A 19,257-nucleotide genomic window follows, 5' to 3' on the forward strand; every position below is an offset into this window, starting at 1 on the left:
GAATTTCAGTCAGTGGTTGTGTTGTGTTAGTAGCAGTGGGTATGGAATGTGAGGAAAGATCAAGCTCCCTCTCTCTGGTTTGTTGTCACAAAGGACCCGTCACCCAGCCATTCAGAAATGCCGCCGACGGACAGGGGGGGTCCGGGGGGGCGGGTGTGGATGTGTGGATGTGTGTCTTGCCTTGTCTCGCTCCCAGAGCCGCAGCTTGGCATGAAACGTCATATGTACTTTTTCGTTTACGGAAACTTTGTGTCCCGCGATCCCGCCAGCCCTGTGGAAAGTAAATCGTGTGTTACAAGTGGTGTGGAGGAGGGTGGGAGAGACCCTGGTCGGATCAGCTGGGCGTTTAGTGGGATCATAAATGATCACTCGCGGGTTTGTCAGACTCTCGAATATGTGTAGTCCCGTGTTCGGTGCTTACAGTCACTCTTTATACCCGTAAGACCAGAGGAATAAGCAAAAAACAAATCTTGGAAACCCTGTGGTATCGTGGAAACAACTGAACGTGATACCTACCAACCCTGGTGATCAAGAGCGTTGCTACCGTTTTCGTTTCTCCCGCCACTAACCGTATCAGAACGAAATATATACATCTACCTAATTGATTCCCAGGGTCTAGTAGAGGAGGAAGTTTAGCCCAGGGTGTTTCAGGGACGATTTGGTTGCGCTGGTGAACTCGGTCTCGCCAGGGCCCATGCTAATAATCAGGGTCGAAAGAAGGCTAGCCCGCATTATGTAAATCATAATAAATCACTCGTCGATTATGTGTCGCCATAACCCGAAAAATTGGCTAGATCAAACTTATTTATATGGGAAACTCCTGATGCAGATCGATTGCTATTCAACCAATCACTCAAGTGGTAATCCCTGGACGGAGATGGCTAATTTTCCGAGTTTTGGCAGTATCGTACACCTTAATAAGGTCTTTATACTCAGAATCTTGCAGTCAACAGCTATCCTTTACGGCGGAGAGGGAGGGCTAGTTGATGTCATGGACTATTCTAGTATATTCATGTAGTTTCTTTTCGGGATTCCGGGAAAGCGGGTGGATTTGCTTGACTTGCAATTGCAGAGACCTGGATGGATAATAGTGTTGTAAAAATAATTTCTCGTTCCTGAACCAATTATTAAACACCCTAATATCTGGTACAACACCGGGAGTCCCCAATATTCCGATACTCCTGAGCGCGGATACGATTAGTGCCTACCTAAGCTATCGGATGGCCATCCCAAGTCAATACAGGCATATATCACAAAGAAAGAAAAAACAGCTCTACCTAGCTATCCATCTATCTAGAGAGAAAAAAGAAAACTCCCAAGCCAAGACGCTACAACTGAGTACTCCTACCTACCGTCTATCTGCATTCTTAATCCTCGCCTCCAATTCTGCCTTCTTCCTCTCCAACTCCTCAATCTCCTCCTCCTCCCTGCGAATCATCTCCTCCGTCACCATCTCCTCCCCCGGCCTCAGATACGCTGTCTCATCTTCATACACCACCCCATCCATCGCATCATCCTCATACTCCACCTCACCACCACCGCTCCGTCCATGCAGCAGATCCAGCTCGGCTTTCTGCGCCTCTACCAGCGCCTCATAGTTCTCCAGCGACTCCGACAGCTGCTCGAACCTCTCCCGTGCCCTCTCGATCCTTTCCGCCGCGCCTGGTATATGGCTACACAACACTAATCAGCACCCACCAACTCTCTCTCTACAAAAAAATGAGGGGACCCGTACTAAACAGCCCCCAACCTCTCCGCCCCCATCAGCAGCACCTCCACATCCACATCCCCCGTCGGCATGGGCACACCTCCCACCCCGCGCCCAACCCCGCCCGCGCCGCCGCGCCGCAGCTTCTCAACCATGTCGCCGCCGAGGACGGAGTAGACGGCCGTGTTTCTGCGCGGGGCGATGGAGACGCGGCCCTTCTTGTCGGCGTCGGGGACGGTGGCGGTGGACGTGGAGGTGGTGGTGGAGGGGACGGTGAAGAGGGCGCGTTCGTGGGCGTCGGTGTCGCGGATGAGGGAGACGATGTCGGTGGAGTGGAGGATTGCTAGGGGGCGTTAGTGGGGTTGATAGGAGGGGGGGAGGGAGGGAGGTACCGTTTGTGAAGATTTTAGGGGGAGCAAAGGGGAGGGTGGAGAGGGCCTGGGATGAGAGGGTGATTTGCTCGAGGTGGGGGTCGAGGAAGGAGGTCATTGAGGTCATTTTGAAGGTGGTGGGTGGGTTTGCTTGTCGCCCAGTCGTAGTAGATATCATAATTGTGGAGAGGTGAGTGTAGAGGTGAAATTAGTTGTTGGGTGTGAAGCTATAGTGATATTGGTCTGGTGGGAATATCTCCAGTGTTTACGAGTGATGTTTTGGGGTGCATATGGCTTATCGATAAGCGATCTTCCAGAAGCTTGTCTTAGCTCTTGATATTTGCACGAGGGCCGGGTGGTGCACATCTACGGGCAACTCAAATTAAGTTAAACTCTCTCTGAATAAATGTTGTAGATACCATCAGTCTCTCCTCTCAATTCGAACCTCCAAGCAGTCCTAGTCTTGCTGTGTCCAAGTGCTGCAGCTGGTCACAACCCTGCACTCGTCCCGCACTTCAAACCCCACCAGCCAGCCAAGCAGGGTAACGCATCACCAGCCAGCACCCGCTCCACCCACACTACTGGCAGCAAGCACACGCACGCAGCACACAACGCCCGCGGTCCCCAGAACCTTAATTACATCACCCTGTACCCACTACCCACTACCCACTAGCACAGCGCGCGGCACCGCACCCACGCACTCACAATGGCAACCCCCCAGCCCACCGTCCAGCAGATCACCGACCTCCTCTCCTACATCCGAGCCATGAGCGCCCACGCCGCAACCCCGCTCCCCAGCGAGGTACCATTAAAGATCAGTTATGCGCGCTACGACGCCGCCCAGGAGCCGAAGCAGCTTGAGGCCATCCGGCAGCTTATTTCTAGCGACCTGTCGGAGCCGTACAGCATCTATGTGTACCGCTACTTCCTGTACCAATGGGGGAATTTGTGCTATATGGTGTGTCTACTTCCTTATCCTAGATGGTGTCAATGTTGGTCCTTAGGTTATTGACGAAGTGGGATGAGTGGTTATAGGCGATGGACGGCGAGCAGATAATCGGTGTTGTAGTGTCGAAGCTCGAGGAGCACCGTAACGGTGTGATGCGTGGATACATTGCTATGTTAGCTGTCAAAGAACAATACCGGGGCAAAGGAATCGGTACCCTTCTCCCCCTCCCTCTCCCCCCTTCCCACCTCACCACTAACACTCCCTCGCAGCCACCAAACTCGTCCAAATGGCCATCGACGCCATGATCTTTGGCGACGCCGACGAAGTATGTCCACCCCCACCCCTACCTCCCTGAGCCCCCCCACCCCCATCGATTTCCCCAAAACAAACAAGAAGCAACCCCACAGGTGGCGCTAGAGACCGAGATCACAAACACGGCCGCAATCAAGCTATACGAGCGCCTGGGCTTCCTGCGCAGCAAGCGCCTGCACAGATACTACCTCAACGGCAACTCGGCCTTCCGCCTGCTGCTGCCGCTGAAGAGCCAGGGCCTGCTGCATGAGCATGAGGAGCATGAGTGCGGCGAGGACGATGGGCATGATCATGGGCATGATCATGGGCATGGGCATGGACATGACCATGGCGGGGAGGAGTGTGGCGGGCATGGCGGGCATGGGCACGGGCATGAACATTAGGAGGGTGTGTGTGGGGTTTGGTTGCATGTCGTGAGAGTTCATTGTACGTATCAATTCCGGTGATTGGGTTCCTTTTCTTTTTTCTTTAATGTCTTTTGAATCTCGGGAGTTGGGGAATTCATGCTGGTGGTGGTGTAGAGAAAAAAATCTGGCCAGGAAGGAAGGCCGGATGAGAACTACATTTAGAAATGTCAGAAGTCAAAGCCCATAGCCCCACCCGTCCGGCACCCAAAAGAGGAAAAAAATAGAGAGAATAGAACCAGTAACTAGAAAACAGACATACAAAGGGCCATACAATCACCCACGTCGATGATTTACTTCATGATATATCACTCGTCCCGCCACCTACAGCAGAACGTATCTATACGTAACCTAGAGCAAAACCTAATGCCTTACCTTTCAACGACAATGGGATAAGAATAATATCTACATCCATCATACACCCACCTCATCGCCAGTTCTCACTGCTACCAACCGCAACATCCACGCAGAACAGCTATATAATTCTAGTTATCCACACACACAACTAATCTCATCCGCTTCTATGCGTAGCATAATGTGAGAACCATAAGAAAACCACTAATAGTTACACACAAAAAGACGTCACCCCCAGTAGATAACAATGCGAGTGATACTCCATGACACTCTTATATAGAATCTCTATATAGAACATCGCAATTCCTCAAAATATAGGTATCCTTGTGCGGTGTGATGGGGATGGCTGGCTCGCTGGATGTTCGCATATTTCCTAGTCCCGAGCATAATTCTAACTTCCTCACCGCGCACCGTCACCAGGAACATTTCTACTGCGTATTATCAGACAAAGAACCACACCCGAGATGCATATGGAAGGGAACTGGCATACTTAAATAGCATGTAGTCATTACAATTGATTGACACAAGCTAGATCTAGTCTCTAGGGAACAAACACTAGGGGTATTCACTTCTTCAAATACGTGCTCTTATAGGCATGTGCTTATATGGACCGCTTAAAATAATCGGCAGTCGCGTATTCTGAAATATGTACTATGAGGAGAAAATACGCATCACCAACCTACCCTATTGTCCAAAATATAGACCATATATGCGTATGATTTATTAGTACACTAAAAACAAATCTTAAATTAATATGGTAACAGATTTTCTCCTACAACATGGCATGTGCACTCCAGAGGTATTCAAATTTTTGAGAAATGCAATGCTATATAATTATAAGCCACATTGTAATGCAGCTTTATTAAGGCACATATTTATAGAAGTGAATACCCCAACTGATTGAAGTACTGAAGCTATTTCCTCGCTAGTCCTTTGTTATAAACTATATGTATGTATTGGGGCGCTGTGCGTGGTCTATCTATATGCATCAATCAAAAAGATCTGACATCTGGACTTAGAGTGCATTTCTTTACTATCTTCATGATCACCTATGGTCAAATCCCCTAACGCTCACTTTTGTTTTTATTACCGCTATGGATAACAAGTAAACGTGTACGTCTTTAAAACTATCAATTATTGATGCGTTAAATGATGCAGTAAAATATTCATTCTTTGATCCATTATTGATGCGTTAAATGATGCAGTAAAAGATTCATTCTTTGATCTATTATTGATGTACTATTTACACGCATATTTTTTTGAAAAGAAGAAGAAGAAGGCGAAAACTTAAGCATGACTTTAGGACAAGTTTTCTATACCCAAAAAAAAATATGTTACCTCTATACATTTACACGGCCCGCGGCTAGTAGAGTACGGTACTCGCGCCGGTGGGGTTCGGAAATTAGTATGGAATCACGGGTTCACATTCATTTTTGAGATGAAAGAAGGGATTTTAATTCCAAACAAACGAGCAAACGGTGCTTTCATCGTTGCTAGAACGGCGAGTTAATAACGTTTACGTCATAAAAAAAGTATTTCTGGGAATATCGAGTGATGATCTGTGACCAACCAGGTAGCACAGTTACATTTTGATAAACTTTATAATTTACTTTTAACTGAAATAATACTTGACATTATGGTTGAACTGGGAAATATGAAGACAACAACTGTAGACACAAAAAATAACAACAGAAAAAGCACCTGTGTAGTGATCGTGAAGAGAATCATGAAGCTCAATAATAAATAAACCAACGCCATCCCAACACTAACCGCCCCCCCCCCCCAAAAAAAAAAAAAAAAAAAGAAAAAGAAAAAAGAAAAGAAAAGAAAAACGACCTCAAACATTATCTTAACCCCGGGTCCCAACTCAAACAATAATTCCATAGCACAACCAAACTATATACTCAGTAGATATCTTTACTCTAGCCTCTTATACCCTTGACACCAACTTCAGATAGCGTCAGTACAGAATCATGAATTCTAGCCAAGGATTGTAGAAAACTTACAGGTCTGGCTGACCCCAGAAATACTATCTTTGGAACTCTCACCGCCATCAGCAGGCCCACCGGCAACACTATTCCAATTCCATAGACTCTCTCCTCGCTTCACCTTCACCTCGTACTCCACTGGTCCGGCGAATTTGAGGTGGTACCTCTGATCATTCTCATTTTTCATGACCTTAGGGGCAGCGAAAAGAGGAATTGGAGGAGTCAATCGAGGGGATGGAGAGTTCGTTATCGTGTCGGAACTCGCTGGACTCGCTATATGTTTTGGATCCTTAGGGTTCTTTGGATTGAGAATGTACGGCATGTGTGTCTTTCTGCCTTCCCAGTCGTCTCGATCACCGCATACTTCCTCGTCTAGAAGTCTGTACATCTGTGTAGCCTGAAGTCCAACCGCCCGCAAGGTGTATCGGGAGGCTTTCCCGCTGTTTCTGGACGTACATCTATTGCATCTGAAGATCGTGATGATAAACCAAACCAATAGCCACGCGACTGGAATGACAACAAGAACCGTGAGTGACATTGTTGTTACTTTGGAGGTAGACACAACTATATCACCGAGGCCCCGTTTTGGAACCCCATCTTGCCTGGCGGCATTTAAGTCGGGATAGTCTGCTACTAAGCTCTCTAACGAGGCCGAATCTCGGAAGGCGTTTCGGGACGACACGTAGTTTATGAGGATTAAACGCTCTATGTCTTTGTACCAACTTGCTGAAGACGCGTCTATTAATCCACTAGAACTGCTCATAGATGTAAAAAGAACCGCCCCTCCAAGAGACCTCATTAAACGGGGGATCCTCGATTGTGCAAAATGAAAGGGTATAAGCTCGTCCTTCAAAGCTCCTGGGACCACGTGGTCGGGAAATTCACTGATAGTGTTTGGATCATAAATCTTAATATCTTTATAACCCCAATATGTTTGCTCCCAGCAACTAAGTGAAGGTCTGCCTCGCTTGATTGCATATTTCGGAAAGCCCTCTGATAAGACTAGGAGTTCTTCTGTCTCATATACTGGATCGGTTGACTCTGTGAAACTTTGTAGAGAATTTGTTTCGAACACCATCATGAAAGTGGTGTTCCCAATCCTTAGACCATCCGTAGTCTCGTTAATGAATTTCGAATACGCAGCCTTTGCTGTGGGCGCTGAGGTGGATCTTTGTACCTTTACTGTCATATTAGTATTGAGATAAGGGTTGTAGTAGATGTCATAGTCAAGACTGCTGGTTGTGTCTATATAATCATCTCGAAGTTCGCATTTCCCAAGGACAGGATAGACAAGATCGCTGGCATGTTGCAAACCAAACTCTACACCCGTTATTGTGTAGCTGTAAGAAATACTCCGGTCATCTCCCTCAATTGAAATTTTTTGCATTGTCGTGTTGGAAATTGAGTCTACAGTTCCAGCAGCTCTCTGGGCCGAGGATACTCCGAAATTATACGTTCGCATACCCAATGATACGTCCTTTCCTGTGTTCCAGTAGAACATACTCTCAGGATTTACCGGAGCAACATTGCCCATTGGAGATTCGTTGCCTATAAAAACGGTTGATGCGATGAGCACACGGGCGGCCCCAGCGGAGATCATAAATCCTGCGGCCAGGAGTAAAACCATAACATCTAGCATGCATGTTGCCTGGTCTCCTACTGTTTTGCACATTATCCAAGCATGTTCCATCAACAATAACATGGCTGAGGCTGGGTCTGTTGTATTCCAAACGCTGACGAGAGCGATATATCTGTTGGCCTTATTTCGGCGAACTTCCAACAGTTCATCGGGTAACAACGGTTTGCTACCAGTGCCATCCTTTATAAAATCCTTGCGGTCTTTTCGAGACCATACCCTGCTATCATTTTCTGTTGGGTACCATGTAATGATCAGGTAAGTGATGAATTGCCATAAAAAGCCGAACATCGAGCCAAGGATTATTGTGTATAGAGCAAGAAAGTTTGCGCCTATATCGGCGTCTACTGATATGGCAAATTTGCCGCCTCCGTCTGTGGGCATTGTAAAAGGTTTCCATAGGAGATAGACATCCCTGGGTAGATCGGTATTGAGTGTTGAACTGGTGACCATTATGGATATGATCTGGTGGGTATCTAAAACTGAATTCAACCTTGTAGCTCTAGGAGGGTATGTCGGTACTCCGTGCTATGGCGCTACAAATGAGTTAGAATATCTAAATCTCTGAAATACCTAACTATGTAGGTTGCTTGATTAACTCCATATAAACTGCCTACCCTCACATACCTTGGTATAATGTATATTATCTAGCTGGTAGACGCACAAAGCTCGAAAGGTTGTCAGGTGTAGCGAGTTGGAGTCTTAAGGGATTAGGCCCTTGGTGACTTTTGTACGGTTTGTAGAGGAGAAGCAATCTTGAAGTAAGACGACACAACAGCTGGATTAAAACTGCATAGCAAGCTTAAGGCGGAGCATCCACAAAGAATCTGGGCCTTTAGTTCTATATAGGCTTATGCAGCCCCGAGGTTGTCATAGTAGCTTTATATTCCGAAAATAGTGGATGAGAGCTGTTAGTGCATATGTGTGTAATTATCAGCGTAACTGACTCGCACATGCCTGTATGTGCGCGGCCAAAACCTAGAGTAGGTGTGGATGGCCGGTGATATGAGCCTATCCGCTTGCTTATCGAGGAAGCCTGGGCGATGGGTTTGCGGATTTGAATTTGCTAAACGGCAGATTCTTGCTTATATGCATGCTGATGCATGTTATTTCTATCCAGCCAGCCACGAATTCCAACATACAGGTCTGGAACAAACCCTTAAACTTGTTAACCATATAATATTTTATTTTATCAGGGGTTTTGGATTCAAAGACAAGTTGACCTGGACCCACACACACTACATGTATCACAGGTCACATATGTTGAAGAAATAGGTTTTTAAGACTGAAGTTGTGCAACTGCATGTAGCTTTCGTAGCTGTCATTTTGTTTGTTTCCCCAATTCTGTATGAATTAAGGATAAATTTTCAACAGTAAAAGGTATATGAAGCTAGCCATACCACATGAGGTAATTTACCGGATTGCTCATCATTGTTTCCCAAGCGACTTCAAACGTACTAGTGTACATATTCTAAATGTAGTTTCTAATTTGGTTCCTACATTTACTATAATCAAGGAGAGTACTACAGGAGTATGTAGAGTCTACTCTATTTTGGGATAATTTTATAAATGTGTGGGCATAAATATTTTCACAGCATGTGCACCGCCACGTCCGGTATACAGCCGGTAGCGATAGAGTGCTTACTGTTGTCCTGTACTTTAGTCGACTGTGTGTGAATACCAACCAAGTGTTGTGTGGCTTGTTCCATGGCCAGGGCACCATACTACGTTAACCTGATTTTTGAACCAATTGCAATGCCAACATTCCTTAGTACCTAGTACCTCATTCTCTAGATGAAGCCCTTCTCCTTCTTCACAAAGTACTTATTATTTTAAACGATGATTAAGAACTAGCCATAGTCGTACGTGTTTCATAGGTCATAAACGAAATATGTATGTGCTATGTACTCTAGTACTAATAGGACTAGGCGTGGTTCTGCACCACATGTCGGCTAGTTCCAGGTCCCTGCATCCGATTTGGTGGGAACGCTTCTAGATCGGGAGACTTCCGAATAAACGCTGCAGGTCATCGCCTGGTAGAGTAGAAACAATAAATTATGCTGTGTTCTGAGAACTAAGGTAAAGATATTTTTGGAAATATCTAGTTGTGTTAGAGTGAGCATGAGCCTCAACCGTAGGCAGGTGCTCCATTGGAGAACACGTGATTCTGCGAATGTGGTAAATAAACGGTACGAGGTCGCTGCACTTGTAAATAAGTTATGGGAATACTTGTAAAACTTTACCTACTCTACAGCAAATTCACTCTTGTGATACTACTCTACTAGGACTACATGTAGGTAATCTACACATGGCAAGCGGTAATTTATCGTGACATGTACCGCGTACTAGGCTACCTACTCTGTGTAGATATGTACTCGCGACCAGCAACAAGAACCCGAATATGCAGCTGCAAGTATTTTTGACTTCTACCCCAATGGAAATTGCAGATTAGGACGTGCATTTTCGGGTTCTTGTTGCTGGTCGCGAGTACCTACTTACATGTAGGTACTATAGGTACTATTCTAGGCACACGTACCCTTCCGTTTACTGGATAATAACAGTGTTGGTTAGACTGGTACGGGTCCATACTAGTACATGTACGTGTATGGTGTCTGGTAAGGCTGATTGTTTCTCGTGCAGAACGCGGCGGCGGCGCAGTGCAACATCAATCGAGAAATATATCTTAATCGGGAGTATGTCAATGAAGCCAATCGCTGGCAGTTCATGTCATTGTTAAATAGCTGGTTCCCTCCCCCTCCAGTCCAAGAGAAGAACTCAAGCCTAGCTAGATCTACAGAGCCTTCCCTAGCCAAGTTCACATTTATACCTGCCCGCCAAGATGACGAACTCTTTAATACTCCCAGTATTCCTACTTTTCTCTTCTATTGCTAGCCCTGTATTTGCCCAATATTCTGGAGGCTATGATATCATTGAGATATGCAAACAAACACCCGAAACTACCGCCTGGGGTGAATACCTAGAAAACAATCCAGATATATACAATCAATACTACGCCGATTTACGAGATAAGAGCATCTTCATACCGTCAAACCAAGCTCTAAAAAAGTTCGCCAGCCAGAAAAACTACACCATTCAAGAGCGCTCAAATGCCTTTGTGGATCAGAGTCTCTTTGTTGGAGATATGGTGGACCCATCAAAATACATAAACACATTAGGGGATAGAAAGACATCAACAGCACGTCAGAACAGGAGAGCTGACACAGCGAGCAATGGAGAAGGCGAGGCGATAACACTTCGAACGGCAGCGAAGGGCATCAACCTAAGGAATATCTTCATCGGCATGATCTTTGGCGACTCTTCGGAAGACTCGAAGCGGTTGAAAGAGCGTTCGTTTGAGCATGCCCCGGATCCAGCACCGCCTGGAATTACGATTTCTACTGGACTCGGGAAGAAATCGCATGTTTTGTTTGGAAGTCTGAAGGCTCTGCAGGGCATACTCTGGGTCATTGATAGGTGAGTTTACCTTCTCATAAGGCGGGATCGAGTTAGTCAGGTTTTGTTTACTAACTAGTGACATTTTTCATAGTGTTTTTGAGTTTCCCGAATTAGTTTCAGATTCACTTAAACACATGGATGAAGTCGCCGACTTTGGCTCTGCGGTGGAATCAAATGGTCTGACGGAAAAGTATGATACCGCAGACCAAATCACCATGTTCGTACCGATCGACGGGTCATATAACAGCTCCTGCTCCTGCTCCATAACCGCAGCAGCTGTTGAGGCCCATGTCGTGTATGGCGCTGCTCTATACAACTCTATACTCCTAGATGGAACAGAATTCCAGACATGCCAGGGCAAAAAGTTGAAGATCACTGTCCAGGATGGGGAGAAGTATGTCAATGGCGTGAGGATTGTTCTGAGTGATGCGATTACTCTGAATGGTGTTATCCATACGATTGAGAGGGTACGTTATTTCGATAATCTCTAATAATTAGTTGTGATGGGCTTTTTCTGACAGTGGACTTAATTTAGCCCTTGGTTGATTCAGACTATGATGAATATGAGGGTACGACAACGACTGAAGCAACGCCTATAGCCACCGAGTACCAGACCTACTATGAGCCATCAACGACTGTAGTCGAAGTCCAAGTCACTAGTACACCACAGGTCACTAGTACACCAGTTACCACCGGCGTCCCTGCTGCCAGTACCACTACACCATTGGCAGGCACAAATGCCACCGCTACCCCCGTGCAATTCCTGGGATCAGCTTCAATGCTGGGGATGGACATGAGGGTCACTTTGGGTACAGTTGTGTTTGCATTGGCGGTGTTTATGTTTTAATGATATGATGTAATGTGATATGATGATTGGGGGTTTTGGGGCTTTGGGGCTTGGGTGTATGTAGGGTACCTTTTTTTTCTTTGCTTTTTTGGGAGCGAGCCGGGACTGGGGGGATATTTTTGGGACGCGGGAGATGCCAAGTGGGGTAATATTTAAGAGGCAACTTCGCCTTCTTTTTCTTTGGGTTTTTTTTATATAATGAATAGAGTACCTCTACCTAGGTACATGGTAATACCAAAAAGATTTAAACAAAACGTAGCTCGGGCTCATGCATGCTTCTTTATTAGCCTGTACTCTACTTACACACATGTCATAGTAGCACTTGTCCATACCTACGTGCGCACCGGAGGTTACGTAGTGACAAACCCGAAAAGTCTTCGGATCTCTTGACTGTAGTTCTATCTCGAGGGACCAGATCTTCCGCAATGGGCAGATCTAGATTAATTATCCTTCGTATAGTAAACACAGTACATGTAGCCAGATGTATCCACACGCAAGGCGGTAAGTGCCTTTTGGACAGCTTGACACGTGCTGCGGCTCATGCAGTCCAGTCCATAATAGCAAACGTACCCGTCCAGAGAACCTCCCAGACCTCAATCAGGACGACGACGATGACAACACAGGGTCACATACATGTAACCAACCGACCCTCCAGATCAGAGCATCGTAGGTTATACAGGCTCGCAGGTTGGCGAGAGTCTCTCGGCTATCACTACATACAATCACGTCGCAGCTTTCCCAATTAACTCTCGCTCTCTCCGTGTCCTAGATCCACGTCGAATATTAGATGTGCAGGAGTGGTTACAACAGCTACATGGACATAGACTAACCTCAAATCGCAACGTAGTTCGCGGGGTCAATAGCTCCCGTAAAAGCACAAGAGATAAGTTTTTTTTTCGGTTCGGGCAATGTTTAACGAGACAGACGATTAATTGCTTATGTTTGTCTGACTGGGTCAACCGACCAGTGAAGAGTGGAGTAAATAAATGAATCGCTGGGCGCAGCAGCAGCAGTGCATGCCGTTGGAATAGAGTTATGACAAGCACGTTCCGTCCCGACTGGTGCTAGTTCGATTACTTGCCCTACTATTTAATACAGTTTACACCGGGCTAGTGACCCCACCACTCACTCATACAAAATACGCCTATATATAGTGCCACAAAAGCATCATAGCCTCCATTCATATCATATGGGTTACTAATAAGGAATACAAGAATGATGATAGCCTAAAGTCATAAAAGACGACAAAAGGAAAAAAAGAGGAAGAGCAAAAAAAGCAACTGCAGTTTAAATTTAGGATATGGAAAAGAAGTCAGAAGTCAGAGGCAGATCAAGAATTGAAGCACGCTAGCCAACGTCAAAGGTCAAAGCCCCCCCCCCCCCCCCCGCAAAAGCATAATTGTTTAGAGTAATCCGGGGGGTCTCGAACAGTGCACCGACACTAGAGTATTGTACCTACCCATTTTAGGCAGCAGCCTGCACAACTCTAAATCCAGCAGCAACCGTCTTCTGAATCTCTTCGTTCTTGTGCTGCAGCAGACTCAACGCGTACGCCACATCGTTCCATTGCCGTTCCGTCTCGCATCTGCCCAGCCGGGCCGCAAGCTTCTCAGCAAGCTGCTTGGCATGCTTATCCTTCTCCACAAAGCTAGCCAAAAACTTTACGATCCTCCTTAACGCGTCCTCCTCGAGGTCCCTCTCGGCACTCAGCAGGGAGAACATGTCTACAAAGTGGTTGTAGACGGCATTATCCTTTGTTGCCAGCTCTGTAAAGAACATTCGCGAGAGATCAGCGATGCGCTTGTCAGAGTCCTCGAGACATTTGGCCATCTCTCCGAGCTGGCCCTTGACTTTGACCTGTCCAGCAAGGATGAGGAAGGTTAACGTCATAAGGCAAGTCCGCTTCACTGAGGCATCTGGGTCATTAAGACGTCGATATAAGAAATCGGTGTTTTCATCAATGAGGTGATTGAAACACACGGCCATATCACCGAGTGCAATCACGGCATTGCTACGTGTGATGGGGTCGGCAGAGCGCTCCATTATCGTGATGAGGAGCGGAAGATTAGTCTCGCAATATTCAGCAGATACACACATCAACTTTGCCATACATAGTGTGCTCTGTGCTTGTAAGTTTCGGTCCTGGTTGCCGTTGGCTGCATATTAGCGAAGTGTAACAATGAAGTGAAAAAAAGGAAAATGCACTTTAATGTCATTGGGCTCCTACATACCTTGTAGATAAGATTATTTGCGCAAATCTCAGCAACCAATGGGCCAAAGTTTGACAGTAACGAGTTTTGCCCATACAGTAACTCTCTCTCCCGGATAATAGCCATAGCCTCTGTGAAATCGTCCTCTGAAGTACCGCCGATCAAATCGAGCTCGTCCTTCTCGTCGCCGTCCTTCTTTTTCGGCGTAGGATTTGCGTCTTTGTCTGGTGGTTGTACAAATAGCTGTTAGCAAACTTTTCTTTTTGCACCTTGTCCCCAACACCCAATTGCCTATTCCAGTTCCAAAAGTGCAAACGTCCGGTGAAGGCGACTCACTCTTTTCGCTATCACTTTTCCGTTTCTTGAAATCCAGCTCCATGATCTCCAAGTGCACGATTTGTTTTACCGCGACATGCCCCACAATGAACAACAATTGGCTCAGCGCAAACGCCTTGCCCTTCTTCTTCTCATCCTCGTCGCCCGCAGCAGCAGCAGCAGCCGGCAACGGCGGAGGCGCCACCGCCGCTGCATCCTCCATATCCACATCCATCATATCCTCATCCCCATCAGCATCCACCGCACTCCTCGGCGTCTCTGGCGGAGCCGCACTCCCCTCTCTGCTCCCGCCGCCGGGGATTTCTAGACCCTGAGCAAACACGCTCTTTGTCTTTCGGCGGATGATGTCAGTACACAGCTGGTCCGGGAACTTTGCCAGGGCGTATACGGCCGAGATAGCCTGTTCCGCGACGCCGAACCACTCCTTATCGCCCGATTCGAGCTCGACTAGTGCGCCTAGCCGGACCAGGATCGCGTGGTCGTTCGGAAGCTTGGTCATGGTTGTGGTGGTGGTGGCATCTACTCAAAGAAGGAAATAAAAAAGAAAAAAAAGGGAATGCGCGTTAATTAATTTCTAGACTAGAGTATGATTCGCTATGCAGATCATCACCACTACTCACCCACTACCTACCACCACATTCACACTCACACTCGCTCTCTCCCCGCTGTTGCTCACTTGGGGTTGGCTGTGGGGGTGGGTTACCTGTCTGGGACCCGGTAGGGAGCGGATAGGCAACCCCATGGTTTCAGGCTGGCACTGCATTGTCTGTCTCCCGGAATCCGAGACCGGGGTTTGCACTGGGCCCACCCCTCCCCCGTCTGCAGGAAGTGACTCTCACTTCCCGAGTAGGGAATGACTACTTAGGATTCCAATGCAGGCCAGCCCCCCCCCCAAAAAAAAGCACAAAGCCACCAATCACCCACCGCAAGAGAGAGGGCCAGTCACGTGACAGAGACACTTTTCATGCACCTCTCACCGGAGAACAGCCACCATCCCAGAAAGTGAGGGGAAAGAGTGCTTGTATGATGTGCTCGTTGAACCACGAAAAGAACCAGCTTGCTCAGGGCAAGGATTATTTGTATCGATCTCTCTCTCACAAATTATCCCTGTCTCTGTCACTTGCATTTTCTGGTTCTTTTCGTGGTAAAAAAAACGAGTATGTGCTTGTGTGTGTGTGTGTGTGTGTGTGTGGTGGAATGGAATGGATATGGATAGTTCTCTTTTTTTTTCTAGGCAGGGGTATAGCAGAGGGAAGAGAAAAATAAGAGGGGGGGGAGAAAAATATGAAATCAAATCGTTCACACACCTTTCGCCGCCCTCCCAACAGGGCTAATCTGCCTCAACGCCGAACACGTATACCTCGCCAACCCCAAATCAGCCCTACCATACCTCCCCAGCCCAATCCTCATCACCGTTTCCAGCTCCCTCACCACAATCTCCGGCTCGGCGTGCGCCAGCATGCCCAGCACGATAATGGCGCCCCTGCGCTGGCTCCTGCTTATCTCCCTCTTCTGGACGCCATAGATCTGCCACAGCTTGTGCACCACCAGATCCGCGACATGGCCCTCGCGCATCATCTTCGCCAGCAGCTGCTCGAGGCACGTGAGCTCCGCGGGCGTGGTGTCGAACGTGAGCGAGATCATGTTGCGCGCAATGAAGTTTGCCGCCTCGTTGGGCGTGAAGGTGTCGGGTGCGTCGAAGAAGAGGTCTTTGTAGACTTCGATGAGGTGCGATTGGATGCCCTTGCCTTCGTCGCTGTTGCCTTTGGTCCAGATGAGGCGGAGCATGCGACGGATTCCGTCCTGGAGGGGTTGAGTCAGGGATTATCACTCGGTTGGGTTTTGGGGGAGTTGTCACTCGGTTTTGGGGGCATGGTAAAGGGAGTAGGAATTGAGCATAGGGAATGGTGGAGAATGATTGGGAGAGGTAGTAGATGGTGTGGGAATGTGGGAAATGTGGAAAATGTCCGGAAAAGACGGCAATTGTCCGTATACAGCTGTATACGATCGTGAATAGGAAACGACAGTGAATGTGATATCAAGCAATAGGAAGTAACGGGAAGTGATGAGGAATAGGTAGTGTCCGTGAATGACTGTAAATAGCCATATTCGATAGATGACGGGTGACAATTGGAAAAAGAAGAAGAAAACAATTGTAAATGACGATAAACGCCAATAACAATTGAAACCCCAAACTCCCCAAACCACAAACCCCCCCCCCCTAAAAAAAAAAGAAAAGATCCAAAACATACCTTCGCAGTCTCCACCTTATGCACATCAAGCACCCTAAAGAAATCCATCGCCTCCACCACCTCACTCTTATTCCTGGACCCGAGCAGCTGGCACACCAGCCGCGACGCATCATGCACCGTCGTGATGAACCGCACCGCCTCCGCATAATACCGCCTCGTTAGCTGTAGCCGCGAGATCTCCTCCGAGTGGGCCATCATCTGCTGCACCTGCGGCGTTGTCGGGCCCGCTGCGGCGGCCGCCGCCGCCTCCTTTGCCGCCGCCGCCTTCTTGCGGCGTGGGGTCCTCGGTTCGCCGTCTTCACCTTCCTCCTCTGCTTCATCGTCGTCTTCATCGTCGTCTTCATCGTCGTCATCACCCTCCACCATAGTCGCATCATCCAACAACGCCGGATCCACCGTCTCCTCCCCCACCGCCCCCACCGCCGCCGCCACCCCCTCCCCCACACCCGCCACCCCCGGCGGCGGCACCAACGCCCCCAACTCCGCCTCCACGCCCCTCAACCTCCCCACCCACTCCCCCATCTTCAATGTCCCCCCATGCAGTGCGCCATACGGATGCGTCGCCACCAGCCGCGCCAGCAACCTCACCGCATTCCTCCTCACATTGCTGCTCTTATCCTGCAAGCTCCTCAACGCCAGATCCGCCGCTTTCTGCCGACGCTTCGGGAACTTGTTGTCGAGGTCGAGGAGCTTGGTGATGTATACCTGGATGGTCTTGGAGCGGCAGTAGGGGTTGACGTCGAGGAAGCGCTCTTCGAGGACGTCGAAGAAGGACTTCATCTGGGCCTTGGTGTGGGGGTGGGAGGGTGCTGTGCGTGTGAGGTCGAGGATGAGGTTGCCGAGGACTTCGAGGACGGCGCAGCGGAGGTTGTAGGACTGTTTTTTTTTTGTGGGTTAGTTGGTGGAGTCATGACATATCACTCGGAGTGGGAGAGGGGGAGAAGGGGTACCTCGCTGTCGAGCAGCTTGATGAGCAGTGTCATCTGCTTTATTACGAGGCGCGGGGCGAGCTCAGAGAGCTTGATGATGAAGCCGGAGACAGACTTTGGCCCGCGCGTGTCGTTGCTGTTGAATTCCTTGTTTGAGAGCTCGCGCAGGATCTCGTCGACGAGCTGGGGGTAGTCGTATTGCTCTGAGAGGATCTGCAGGAACTCGGCCATGGGCTCGGAGAGGTGCTCGAAGTAGGTTAGGTTCTGGACGATGGATGTTTGTGCGCCTGTAGACAACCATTGGCAGTGTTAGCAGGCTGTATCTGTATATATCTGTAATTGTAGATATGTATGTATGGAGCGGGGGCGGGGGGGCTTACCAAACGCATGCCCATGATGCTTCACCGCAATACACAGCACCTTAAACAAATACATCCTAACCGCCGTATTCTTGACCCTCGCCTCGCTCTCCAGCACCACATACGCGGGCCTTGTAAACAGGCTCACAAACGTGTCGCGCTCACTCGTCGTCACAAACACGCGCAGCAGCTTCAGCCTCAGCACCTTACACATAGTCTCGAGCGCCGCCAGCAGGTGTGTCGCCGAGTCCCAGCTCTGCGCCCCTCCCCCCGCCGCCGCCCCGCTTTTGCCCTTTCCCTTTCCCTTTGCGCGCGCGGCTGTTGTTGTGGTGGTGGTAGATGATGAGGATGCGGATGCGACTGCGGCGGCGCGAGACTCGACGGCGGTGACGGCCCATTGTGTGAGGAAGCCGTAGATCTCGAGGAGGAGGCGGTGCTCAGAGAGGGAGTCCGGGTCGGCGTGGTCGATCTCGGAGGCGAGGATGTCGGATTGCGCCGAGAGGCCGGAGGTGATGAGGTCGACGATCTTGCCGATCGCGGGGGTGGGGAGGGTGGGGAAGAGTCTGCAATTGGGGAGTTTGTTAGCTTTTGTGGTGGGGGGAGAGGGGGAATGGGGAGGGGTTACTTGAGGAGGCATTGCAGCGAGTCGAGTGTTGAGGATCTAGCGATTGCGTCGGGTGAGGCGGCGACAGAGTCTATGATTGCCTCGAGGATGGGGGTGAGCTGGGCGTTGGAGAGGGAGTCGGGGTCAGACTCGGCGTCGAGGAGGTCTGGGTGGGCGTCGGGGGTGGGGACGGTGGCGGGGGAGTCGAGATAGTACTTGAGCGAGAGTTTGAGGTCGAAGTCGGCGCGGTCGGCGTCGTCCATGGGTGGAGGTTGTGGTTGTGGTTGTGGTTGTGGTTGCGGTGAAGTGTGAAGTGTGAAGTGGTGAAGTGCGAAGTGCAAGTGAAGAAGTGCAGGTAAAGGAAGTTTCTGAGTGGTGCGGGGAGATGAGGTGAGGTGCAGTTGTGGTGAGGGAAGTGCTGTTGTCGTGCGTGTGTGTGGAGGAGAGGATGGGATGTGCGCGTGTGTGTGGAGAGTTGAGTGAGTCTCTGGTTGGCTGTGTTTGTTGACGTTCTCTCAGTCAGTCACGGGTGCGGCGTTGCG

The 19,257-nt window shown here is 48.8% G+C and overlaps 5 protein-coding genes across 5 annotated transcripts; 2 read left to right on the top strand and 3 right to left on the bottom strand.

Annotated features, from left to right (window-relative positions):
* Positions 1–1,197: 1,197 nt before the first annotated feature.
* LAJ45_04397 (uncharacterized protein) lies at positions 1,198–2,206 on the bottom strand (the record flags this gene model as incomplete). The annotated part of the gene is made up of 4 exons (XM_046113977.1): positions 1,198–1,213; positions 1,353–1,673; positions 1,736–2,051; positions 2,101–2,206. The coding sequence occupies 4 exons, from the start codon at positions 2,204–2,206 to the stop codon at positions 1,198–1,200; spliced, it is 759 nt and encodes a 252-aa protein (XP_045973079.1).
* A 579-nt stretch (positions 2,207–2,785) lies between these two features.
* Positions 2,786–3,723, top strand: LAJ45_04398 (uncharacterized protein; the record flags this gene model as incomplete). The annotated part of the gene is made up of 4 exons (XM_046113978.1): positions 2,786–3,037; positions 3,115–3,238; positions 3,298–3,353; positions 3,436–3,723. The coding sequence occupies 4 exons, from the start codon at positions 2,786–2,788 to the stop codon at positions 3,721–3,723; spliced, it is 720 nt and encodes a 239-aa protein (XP_045973080.1).
* A 2,297-nt stretch (positions 3,724–6,020) lies between these two features.
* LAJ45_04399 (uncharacterized protein) lies at positions 6,021–8,175 on the bottom strand (the record flags this gene model as incomplete). The annotated part of the gene is made up of 2 exons (XM_046113979.1): positions 6,021–6,046; positions 6,105–8,175. The coding sequence occupies 2 exons, from the start codon at positions 8,173–8,175 to the stop codon at positions 6,021–6,023; spliced, it is 2,097 nt and encodes a 698-aa protein (XP_045973081.1).
* A 2,386-nt stretch (positions 8,176–10,561) lies between these two features.
* LAJ45_04400 (uncharacterized protein) lies at positions 10,562–12,025 on the top strand (the record flags this gene model as incomplete). The annotated part of the gene is made up of 3 exons (XM_046113980.1): positions 10,562–11,196; positions 11,270–11,645; positions 11,714–12,025. The coding sequence occupies 3 exons, from the start codon at positions 10,562–10,564 to the stop codon at positions 12,023–12,025; spliced, it is 1,323 nt and encodes a 440-aa protein (XP_045973082.1).
* A 597-nt stretch (positions 12,026–12,622) lies between these two features.
* LAJ45_04401 (uncharacterized protein) lies at positions 12,623–18,978 on the bottom strand (the record flags this gene model as incomplete). Its single annotated transcript, XM_046113981.1, has 10 exons — positions 12,623–12,790; positions 12,856–12,975; positions 13,529–14,167; positions 14,257–14,459; positions 14,572–15,090; positions 15,879–16,374; positions 16,824–17,699; positions 17,774–18,039; positions 18,133–18,674; positions 18,737–18,978. 10 exons carry the CDS (start codon positions 18,976–18,978, stop codon positions 12,623–12,625), a joined length of 4,071 nt encoding a protein of 1,356 aa, XP_045973083.1.
* Positions 18,979–19,257: the final 279 nt, after the last annotated feature.

The sequence above is a fragment of the Morchella importuna genome (genome assembly GCF_003444635.1).
Source record: "Morchella importuna strain M04M26 chromosome Unknown Morimp01GS010, whole genome shotgun sequence".
NCBI lineage: Eukaryota > Fungi > Ascomycota > Pezizomycetes > Pezizales > Morchellaceae > Morchella > Morchella importuna.